At 38.3% G+C, this 11,524-nt stretch overlaps 1 protein-coding gene across 1 annotated transcript in view; it reads left to right on the top strand.

The window, feature by feature from the left end:
- Positions 1–309: 309 nt before the first annotated feature.
- The window catches only part of LOC114201706 (B-cell receptor-associated protein 29), a 47,252-nt gene continuing 36,037 nt past the window's right edge, over positions 310–11,524 (top strand). The window contains exons 1-5 of the mRNA XM_028094524.1: positions 310–384; positions 830–936; positions 4,160–4,260; positions 9,001–9,151; positions 10,276–10,411. Of these exons, the coding sequence (XP_027950325.1) occupies positions 845–936; positions 4,160–4,260; positions 9,001–9,151; positions 10,276–10,411 (480 nt within the window). The 5' untranslated portion in view covers positions 310–384; positions 830–844. The remainder of the gene's footprint in view (positions 385–829; positions 937–4,159; positions 4,261–9,000; positions 9,152–10,275; positions 10,412–11,524) is intronic.

Below are 11,524 nucleotides of genomic sequence, written 5' to 3'. Positions count from 1 at the left end.
CAAGAAGCTCTTTCGGAAAACGTCAGTTAACCGCGCCCCTCCCACCCAAACCACACTTTATTAGAAATTTACAGTCGGCTCTCTTGAAGAAGTTGACCGGGGAACCCCAAGCACTCGGCCGAAAAGTCTGAGTCACCCTCTAACTCCACCACCAATTAGTAAATAATGATTCTAATCATCCTGACGCCGCCTGCGACCTCGGCTGGCTGCAGCCCCGCGGTTCCTGTTTGGGAGCCGGCGGGGGCGGGGGGGGTGGGGCGGAGGAGAGCGCCCCACCCCCCCACCGCTCCCCTCCCCGCCCCCCCTCGCCCCGCCGCGGCGTCTGACGTCCCGCGCGTCGCCTTGCGCGGAGCAGCGCGGGGACCTAGGCCGGCCGCAGGCGGGGTAAGGCTGGGCGGGTGCCCGGGAGTCGCGGGCCGCGCGGGGTGGCGGGGAGGAGCGCCGGGCCGCGCGGGGTGGCGGGGTCGCGCCTCTCCCCCCGCGGTTGAACCTCGGGAGCTGGCCCAGCCCGCGGCGCGTTCGCGGAGTGGGAGGGCCCCTCGGCGCGGGCGTTAGCGGAAGGTAGCGTTAGGTTGCCGTCGCTGCGAGCTGGCCGGCAAGCACGCCCTCCGTGAGGCGCAGGCCGCCTCGGTGCTTCCGCGGGGCTCCCGGCCCACCCTTGGCCCCTGCCTTTACCCCGCCCGCCGCGGGTTAAGGCCAGGCGCCTCGGGTTAGAGGAAAGTCGGAGCCCCCCGTCAGTCCCCCGGACTAAAACATTGAGCCCCAGGGCCCTTAACCAAGTTCTTTTTTTTGAAAGGCAGCAAAGTAAACTAAGTGTTTCTCTGTTTAGGTGTGAAGAGAAAAAATGACACTCCAGTGGGTGGCAGTTGCAACCTTTCTTTATGCTGAAATAGGACTTATTTTAATCTTCTGTCTGCCTTTTATTCCTCCTCAGAGGTAGGAAACCTCCAAATCGTTACAATAAGTATAAGTTACAATAAGTACAGGAAGCATGATTAGCTACTTTAGACTTTATTGATTAAAAAGTTTTGAATGCTGATTATATAAAAGGTGCTCTTTAAACTCACAAATTTTAGGTACTGTCTAATAATATTAAAATATCACTTTATATAAAACTTTTTATTATATGTACAAACGAATCAGCTGTTTCCCCTCACTTCTAAAAGGAAAAGTACCCAGTCCTTTTGGTTCTGTTGATTACAGATATAATAAAGCTGTGGTTATACTTTTAATACATGTCCTCACCAAACCTAACCTTGTTTATTGTTCTGAGTTGGAACAGTGAACTAAAGGGAAGTGGATAAATGATGTTAACAACATGCATGGGTGCAGAAATGTTTCATTGGGGCAGTGGAATGACAATGTAGAAAGTTAAGTCAGTAAATGATTCTTGGTGGTGTTCTTATGTAACCCAAAGATAGCTTCATTAATGTTTAATGGCAATTTTACCACTTTTTTCCATACACAGAAATAATATATACTGAAAGTGCTGAATATGGAAAGTACCACAACCATACATTAGCGTTAATTCCTTAGTAAAGACCTTCAAAGGTCTTTAAGTACAGTACCAAGTATTTAAATTGAAGCCCTGGCTCTCTTTACCCTTGTAATAATCCTCATATTGCTCAGTTTGGGGGCTGTGGGGGATTGTGGTTAGTATAGTGGACACATAGTGTAAGATTAGTTTCAGGTGTACAACCTAGTGATTCAACTTCTCTGTGGTTATGCCATGCTCACCACAAGTGTATCTGCCATCTGGGGAGTTCAGTTTTAGATCCAGAAAGTTGATAGTATGAATGGTGAAATGCACTTTTAATAAAAATGTTGCAACACCTTTGTTCATGCTCATGACATAAAAGAAGGTCTTTCATAAATGAGATCCTAGAGATGTTATTTATAAACATCTGATTTATAAATAAGGCTTAAGAATTTGCATATATATATGGTCAGTTAATATTTTCTGCATGAAAACATTCCATAGATTATGGATCTTTTTCTTCCTGCCAAATATTTTTTCTCTATACTATTCAAGTGGCTCTTTGATATATATGTAAATACACAGATTATATACAGGCTCATGTGCAAATATACATAAGAAAATGTGTGTATATATATATATATATACATATATATACCATATGTATATGAACAGAATTCATTTATAATATGTCCTTACTGTGTGTAGTCACATCTTTTAATCTTTTATACATGTATCACCATATCTTCAAAGAAAAGGCTTCAATCTTTATTTAATGTGGCTATTATTTACTCACATAACCCATTGGTTAAAGACACATAGTTACAGGGGCGCCTGGGTGGCTCAGTCCATTAAGCATCTGCCTTTGGCTCAGGTCGTGATCCTAGGGTCCTGGGATCGACCCCTACATCGGGCTCCATGCTCAGCCGGGAAACTGCTTCTCCCTCTTCCTCTGCCTGCATGTCTGCCTGCTTGTGGTCTCTCTGTCTCTCTGTGCCAAATAAATAAATAAAATCTTAAAAAAAAAAAGACACATAGTTACAAGTCAGGCTTCCTAGGTGTATGTCCCAACTTTGCATGTTACTGCATGACCTTGGGCAAATTATTTACCATCTCAGGCCAGTTTCGCCATCTGTAAAATAGAGGTAATGCTAGTACCCACCTCAGAAGTGGTTGTGGTGATTAAATGAGCTAAAATATGTAAAAGTGCTTAGAACCATAGTATAGTAATGACTCAATATATAACAGCTATTATCATTTCCTCCTTGAATTGAGTATTAGTAGAAACTGCTAGTTGTTCCCTGTAGGAAATCTTTTTTGTGTTCCCTTTCATACTGACCCTTGAAATGTGAATTTGCATTGGGACTTAGATGAAGGTATTGCCACTTATCTTCTCTTTCTAAAAATATAAAATTTTTGTAATGAAAAATTTGATTAGCATCTCTGGATTTGGAAGCATAGAGGCAAAGGGACCTCCTCCATCTATATTAGTCTCCCTCCTCTTACCAACTTCAAGTTGGTACTTAGGGTTGTTTTCCAAACTTATTAGTTAATAATTTGTCCTAATCTTAAAGTAAAACTTTTAAGTTTTTTTTGAAGTTTTATTAGGTGCTTATTACTTTTATGTCTCCTTTGGACTCCATGAATCTGTTATTCATTTAAAATGCCCTCATAAAATAAATAATAAAATAAATAAAATAAAATGCCCTTCTACTGGGCCGCCTGGGTGGCTCAGTCAGTTAAGTGTCCGACTCTTGATTTCAGCTCAGGTCAGGATCTCAGGGTCGTTAGATTGAGCCCCACATGGGGCTCCAGACCAGGTGTGGAGACTGCTTGAGATTCTTTGTCTCCTTCACCCCCTTCCCCTTCCCCTGCTCACACACATGTGTGTTTGCACTCTCTCTCTCTAAAAAAAAAAAAAATAAAATGCCCTTGTACAAAGTTTGTTACCTTTCCAGTTGTGTGGTGGATTGCTTTGTCATTCCTGGTCATTTATAACCCATACTTTCTTACTTCTGTGTCTTTGCTTGTGCTGCTCAAACTGTCTAGACTATTTTTACCCCATTTTGTTTCCTCTATGTTCACATCTTGATCTAGGTGGTAATTACATGAGTAAATACATACATAAAAATTAATCAACCTATTTAAGATTTTTGTATTTTATGTATGTAACATCTTGATATTTTTAATTCCTTTGTGGTAAAAATAGAAAAATTCTTTTACTTGGAGCAGATGTTAGAAGTTCATTATGTAAAAATATATAGTGCAGAGTTGGACTACCTATTCCTGAAATGTTGCTGATTATTAGTCCAATAGGTCTTTGTTATTTCTGAGTTATTACCCAGATTAAAAAAAGATATAAAGTGATAACTTTTATCAGCAGTATAACATGTTACTATAAGAATTCGTGTATCTTTACTTTAAAAGTTATTTTTGTTGTAGAATGTTTAAACCACCAGACAGAAGATAATGTCAGATTATCATTAAACTTGAAAGAGTTGTTCTTTATTTCATGAGACATTCTTATGTCATATCAGAAGTTTTCTGATATGACATAAAAAATTAAATTTCTGTAATTCTTGTCACTCACCACACAGTTACCAAAATGTTAATTGAATATTTGCAAAGCATTTCAAAATCTTTTGATTTTTTTACACCTAATGTAATTGTATTGCTTTACAGGTGGCAGAAGATTTTTTCATTTACTGTCTGGGGTAAAATTGCAACTTTCTGGAACAAAGCTTTCCTTACTATAATAGTCCTATTGATTGTTTTATTTTTAGGTAAGTACTAGATTCCTCTTTTGATTAGGCTTAACTCTGGGGACTTTTTTTTTATTAATGAATTCATTGGGCTTTTAATTAACTAAGTTGATATTGCTATTGTAGTACAGTAGGCAGGAGCCATCCTGGGATAGCCACCGTGTATGCCACTATTCTCTGAGAAAATGTTTCCCGTGCTGTATACCACCAGCCTCTGAAATGAATTTCTTTTTATAAAACTGGAAACAGCTGGTGTGAGAAGGTATGAGTAGGCGATTGTGGGATGTGATGTGAATGGGTTGTGAATGGGTTCATGCCTCATTTCAAAATGTCAGTATTTGTCTCATGGTGTGCTATTGTTATCAAGTAAATCTCCAGCCATGTAAGAAATAACACTAAACAATTAAAGGACAATAAGAAAAATGAGTCCCAACTCTACCATCAACTAACTCAATGCCTTTTGGAATGGCATTTCATCTGTCTGAGTTTGGTTTATCCATTTGCAAAACAAAGCGAGAAAAGGCAATCATTTTTGCAGCTTCTTCTGGCTCTAGAATGTGATCTTTTTTTTTTTTTTTTAAGTATTCTCTACACCCAACGTGGGGCTCAGACTTAGGACCCCAAGATGAAGAATCGCACACTCTACCAACTGAGCCAGCCAGGCATGCCTGTAGTATTATGATCTTTTAACTCTAAAATTATCACAGGAATTTCTACCGAAAACTGCCACATATCCATATAAGGAAGGAAAACGGTAGTACAAGGTTTTTTTGGTTACATATATCAGAAACCAACTGGAGCTCACTTGAGCAAGAAAGGGGAACTTAAAATAAAATACAGAGTTGTTGTACAGCAGCTCAGGGAAGGAAGGAAGCCAAATTCCAGGAAGGGACTAGTCTTAGGAACTGAAGTGTCCTTTTCACGTCCCTTCATTGCTCCATGGGTCTACTTCATTCTTCCTTATCCCTATGGACTCTTTTCTCAACCATATAGCTGTGGGCACCATATAGCTGCCAAGTGTCATCACTCCAGCCGTATGCAAGGATTAGCCATTTCTGAATCCCAATTCCAATTATAAAGAAAATAAATGAGCCAGCTAGTACTAAGTATCCAACCTTTGTCTGGTAAGCTATGGCCAGGGATAGGAGTCACAAAGCAGAACCATGACCTCTGGAACCTACTTCTGTGGGCAGAGTGGGTAATTAATTCTCAGAGAATAGGGACATCATGGATGGTTAATACAGGACCTTTGACCTTGGATAGTAAAGGCAGGCAGATAGGGACCTATGCATTAAGCCTCAGTGTTTCCATCTCAGAATAGGGTAATTACACTTGCTCCACTGAGGTGTTCAAAGGTTTAAATGCAGTAGTGAATGTAAAATACACAGTCCAGTGTTCTTATCCACCAGAATGACAAGGGTGTAAATTATGGAAAGCCAATAATTACTCAAGTTTCATTTATATTTTACTTTCAAATTTATTTCATTTTTCTTATTGGCTGTTTAATAATGTAATTAATTATTACAAGGTAATAATTACAAGGTGTTCGTGTTCCTGGAGCCAGTACTGACTGAACGTGTGTGCATATGTGTGTTTTAAGGGGTGAGAATAGGCAGAAAGGAAGCAGGAAACCCAGGAATATGTTTAGTGTCAGCAGAAATGCATCCCAAGAATTTGAAAGGTTCCACGAGTGATCCCAAAAAAAAGGCTGTCTCCATGTGGTTTCTAGAAAACTGACCATACGTCACACCGTGCCCATATGATTACCCCTGTTTCATTTTTCAGACATAGTTTCCTTGCTTTAATACAGGTGATTTTATTCTGTAGGTGGATTTGTATGGCCATTTACATTTATAAACTTCTTTGATATTATTGATTCATCTTCAGCATTTCTGCATAATGGATCCAGGAATATTTTTATTTAAAAGCCAAAGAAGCTGAGTAACAAGCATAAGGATCCTTCATATTATTATGTGGCTTCTTTGGCCTGCTTAAAATAACTCATAAATACCATTGTGTTTGGGGTTTTTTTAGTTGTCTCGTGCTGGTTGGTATGCTCCTACTATATTGTGGCAATCTGAGAAATAAAAGAGGAAATAGCCATTAAGATCAAGAAAATTTTTTAAAGATAATTTAAAACACTGGGGTACCTGGGTGGCTCAGTCAGTTGGGCTCCATGCTCAGTGGGGAGTCTGCTTCTACCTCTGCCCCTCCTCCTCCTTGTGTGCACCTGTGTGCTCTCTCTCAAATAAATAAAATCTTTTTTTAAAAAAGATAATTTCAGGGCACTTGGGTGGCTCAGTCGGTTAAGCGGCTGCCTTCAGCTCAGGTCATGATCCCAGGGTCCTGGGATCAAGCCCCACATCTGGCTCCCTGCTCAGTGGGGAGTCTGCTTTTCCCTCTCCCTCCATGTGCTCATGTTCTCTCTCTCTCTTTCTCGCTCACTCTCAAATAAATAATAAATCTTTTAAATAAATAAAGACTATTTCATGTACCTCTATGCAAATAATTTTGAATACCTAGATGAAATGGATAATTTTGTAGAGAAATATAACTTACCAGATGAATTCTAGTAGATACAGAAAATTTAAGCAAATTTTCCATAGAAGAATTACAGAAAGTTAAAAAAAAAAAGCTACTCCCATCAGAAAAGAATAAAACCAGATAGCTTTGCAAGAAATTATACCACTTTGAAAAAACAGATATTACTTTTTTTTCTTCTTCTTTTTTTTTATTATTATGTTATGTTAATCACCATACATTACTAATGCTGCTTAAACTGTTCCGGAATTTAAAGAATTTAAAGAAATTTATGAAGCTAGAGAAAAGAAACTCTCTAATTGAAAATAAACCAAAAAAAATTAAACCAAATAGAACACTGGTAACATGCAACACAGAGAAAAAAATGTTCACAGCAGCATTAGTCATAATAGCCAAAAAGTTGAAACAGTCCAAACGTCTTCAGCTGACGAATGGATAAATCACATGTGGTATATCTGTACAATGCAATGTTATTCAGCCATAAAAAAATAACAGCATACTGCTACGTGGTACAACACAGATGAACCTTGAAAACATGCTAAGTGAAGGAAGGCAGACACAAAAAAAAACACATAGTAAATGATTGCTTTTATATGTTCAGAATAGGCAAATTCATGGAGACAGAAAGTACATTGGTGGTTGCTGGGAGATGGGGGAAGGGCAGAATGGATATGGGGTTTCTGAGGGGGTTGATGAAAATATTCAGGGGGCGCCTGGGTGGCTCAGTCATTGGGCGTCTGTCTGCCTTCGGCTCGGGTCGTGAGCCCAGGGTTCTGGGATCAAGCCTCACATCGGGCTCCCTACTCCACGGGGAAGCCTGCTTCTCCCTCTCCTACTCCCCCTGCTTGTGTTCCCTCTCTTGCTCTGTCTCTCTCTGTCAAATAAATAAATGAAATCTTAAAAAAAAAAAAAAGGAAAATATTCAGAAATTTGTGGTGTTGGTTGCACAACTTTGTGAATATACTCAACACCACTGAATTATATACTTTAAAGGGATAAATTTTAAGGTATGTGAGTTATAACTCAATAAAGTTGCTATTAAAATTAAATAGGGCACCTGGGTGGCTCAGTCGTTTAAGTATCTGCCTTCGGCTCAGGTCATGATCTTGGGGTCCTGGGATCGAGCCCCACATCGGGCTCCCTGCTCAGCGGGGAGTCTGCTTCTCCCTCTCCCTCTGCCCCTTCCCCCTGTTCGTGCTTTCTTTCACATGCTCTCTCTCTCTCTCAAGTAAATAAATAAAATATTTAAAAACTAAAATAATTTAAGTGGCTTCAGTTTTCTAACTGGAATCTCTTTCCTGTGGCAGTAACTCTTTCCTAAGAATGCTGATGGCTGCATGAAAGAAGCAGTCTGACTTGTTTGCCCTACTGGTCTTTGAGACACCTAAGGGGCAGATACCTTACCTAGGACCTACAAGAATCCAGTGACTTAAGAGTGCACTAAATATAGATAGGAATAAGCTGAAATCTGTTTTCCACTACAAGTAGATCCCCTGTACCTCTGAGACTTAACGGAACTGAACGCATCAAAAGTGCAGCTTTCTGAATGTTTCTAGTAGCAGATGCCGTCCATGTGCCCATTGGAGGAACACATGCCCCCATAGGTCAAATTCCATTTTAACCTATGCCAGTGGCAATAGTGTAACCAAATATTTCTAAAATCTCAGTAAAGTCACATTACTATTACTAGGATTAATTATGAATAATATTTTAATAATATATTAATGTTACTTTAATAATATTACTTTAACTTAATTTTACTTTAATACTATAATAATTTGATAATATTGAAGGACTAGTATAATAAAATGCTAGTACAGTCAGGAAAATAGGATAACCTCTTGGAATTGATTGGAATGGGAGATGACCTATATGCTACTGTGTCAGTAGGTTGGATTTTACTCAATCTGTTAGGGATAGAAAGAGTGAAGGATAACAGTTTGCAGTGTAGCTAGAGATGAGAGACAGTACAATTGTAATAAGTCCTAGATAAAGAGTAAAAAAAAAAAAAATCCTGTTCCATTCAAACATCCATTTGCAGAGTGTCTCTTTTGAGTATGGTGCCCTCCCAGGGATAGTAGAGGAAAAGACAAAAAGAGAGCCCATACCAAAAGTCCATTATTTAAAAGTCAGTTCAGTTGTTCTAAAACTGCTTTCCATTTTACGAATAATTGTATATTATTAAAAGCCAAAATAATGTTTTCTCTTTTTCTCTAATAGATGCTGTGAGAGAAGTAAGGAAATATTCCTCTACACCTGCCATTGAAAAAGGCTTAACCAGCAGACCTGGAGCCTATGAACATGTGCAGATGAAACTTTTTAGGTCTCAAAGAAATCTTTACATTTCTGGATTTTCATTATTTTTTTGGCTGTAAGTTTTAAAAAAACACAATCTTAAAGCATGATTTATGTTTCTCTTCCTCATTTTTCCTATCTATACTAGAGAATGCAGATGAAATACCCAAATGATAGTCATTACGGCTTGTCGGTTTGCTAGGTCCATAAGGCCCTGCATGATCTGGCCTTACTTCTCTCTGGAGCCTTGTCTCCTACTGTTCTCTGACATTCACACTGTGTTCCACCCACACTGAGCTTCATCTGCTCATGCATTCGTTCTTGCAACAAATACTGAGTTCCTATTGTGTACCTGACTCCTTCCTACTTCAGGGTCTTCCCACCTGCTTTAACCTCTGCCAGAACACTCCCCTCTTTCCCGGGCTAACTTTCTATTCATCCTTCAGCCCCTTTCACAGAGAATTCATTTATGACCATCACTTCCCCCAGAAGTAGGTGGTTGGTCTCTGTTACATGCTTCCATTGAGTGTATCTATATATGTATATTTTTTGAGTATCATTCATGGTTGCAAGTAAATACTGTTTTAACTCTTTCCTCCCCAACTAGAACCTAAACTCCCTGAAGGACTTTGTCTCATTTCCTGCCGTGTCCCCAGTACCCAGCACAGTGTTTAGCAGTTCCAGACACTTGGCAGAGGAAATACCTGTTGAATGAATATTTGAAGATACTAATTTCTATTTCTAACAATGGAAGTTACCCATAAACCGATGTGAATGAGCAGTTTTTAGGCTTGGCCAGCCTCACACAATGCTCTTTAAATAGCAAATACCGAGGTGGGGGGGGTGGAATCAAAGAACAAAAACAACTTCTCTTAGTCGCCCTGCCACACTGTGAGATTCTGTTTCTCCTCCTGGCCAAAGGCCTCTAGAAAGAGGATAATTAAATTAACAAGTACTGCTGAACCTGTCTTCCAAATGCTAGTCTTGCAACAAAGATTCCAAAGGAACAAGATACAAGCTTGTTTTGACAGAAAGACTTAGATTTAAAAAAAAAAAAAGAAAGAAACAAGCGTATGTCCTCCCTAAACATTATCTCCCTCCACCATACCCATACCTAAAGGGAAATCATTTGACAGTGACTCTTTATCTTAAATCAGTTTCTAATGATTAGTTATACAGTACTTTGATGTTTTTGTTTAGAGTGTTGAGACGTCTGGTTATCCTTATTACTCAGCTGGCTAAAGAACTGTCAAACAAAGGAGTACTTAAAACTCAAGCAGAAAATACTAATGAGGCTGCCAAAAAATTCATGGAAGAGAATGAAAGACTAAAACGGGTATTTAAATTTGCTTTTTAAAAATGTGTGTAAATGTTCTTGGTTTTCCCCGAGGTATATTATTTTTCAGTATCAAAAAGAGCATTTTTATAATTTGTAAGCAAAAAGCGACCATAAGTAGCAATAGTGTTCTATGAAATGATTGTTTCAAAGTGTCTTATTCTCCTTTAGATTTGTTTGTTATCAGTTTCCTCCATAGTAGAATGCCAGTGAACCTATTTTAATGCCATTGAACCTATTTCCTATGATTAAAAGAAAAAACAGTGTTCTGGGAATATGGATTTTAATTCCTTCATTACCATTAATTTTACTTTATAAGCAAATCTTTATAAGTCTCTATGTTTCCATTTTCTTTTCAGTTAAATTATTTTTTAAATAATTTTTAAGGCTGATTTTTTTTTTGTTTTTCTTTTAAATGTTCATTAATGTAGGGAGCAGAGGAAAGTAGTTAATGGTAGACTGATGACTGCACATAATGTTTAAAAATCTTTAATTTGGCCACATTGCTGATACTCCTTTGAGAACCCTATGCTGTAATTCCTCTGCCATTCAGGCAGAGTGTATATTAGGAACTGATGTTTTCCCTATCAAATAAAAAGAACAAATGAGAAAATGATAGCTATAAAATTATTTTTTTCTTAAGTATAAAATTTAGGAATAAGATGTCATAGCTTGAGTGTTTGCTGTTCATATTAAGTCCCATAAGTTTTGCTAATTCTACTTCTTAGAAGAAAGTGTCGGTGGAACCATTCAGAAGTGAAACAAATTTTCTTAAAAAAAAAAAAAGCGCTCCTAAAATAGTAAAATAAATGATTTTCCTATTATAAATTAATGAATTGCAAATAGTTATGTATTATCCCGTTATAGTTATGTAAAAAGTATTGAGTTTAATAGTAGAGAATTAAAATACTTATCTTAGTCCTAGAGCCTAGCTTCTTATAGAAAGAACTATATATACCACCCTTTTTCTAAATGAGTTAGTCAATACATAATACAATAGAAGGTTTTCCAGAACCTATTAAATAAGGTAGACCTCACCGCAAAAAAAATTGTGTTTGATGCTATAGTATAATGGTCACCTATTCAGAACCCATGTTTTATTTCTAATAATGT

Source organism: Eumetopias jubatus, unplaced genomic scaffold (genome assembly GCF_037043125.1).
Source record: "Eumetopias jubatus isolate StellerSeaLion01/CBP00866 unplaced genomic scaffold, mEumJub1_p1.0 scaffold_14, whole genome shotgun sequence".
Taxonomy (NCBI): domain Eukaryota; kingdom Metazoa; phylum Chordata; class Mammalia; order Carnivora; family Otariidae; genus Eumetopias; species Eumetopias jubatus.
This window is presented reverse-complemented; position numbering and strand designations above follow the sequence as displayed.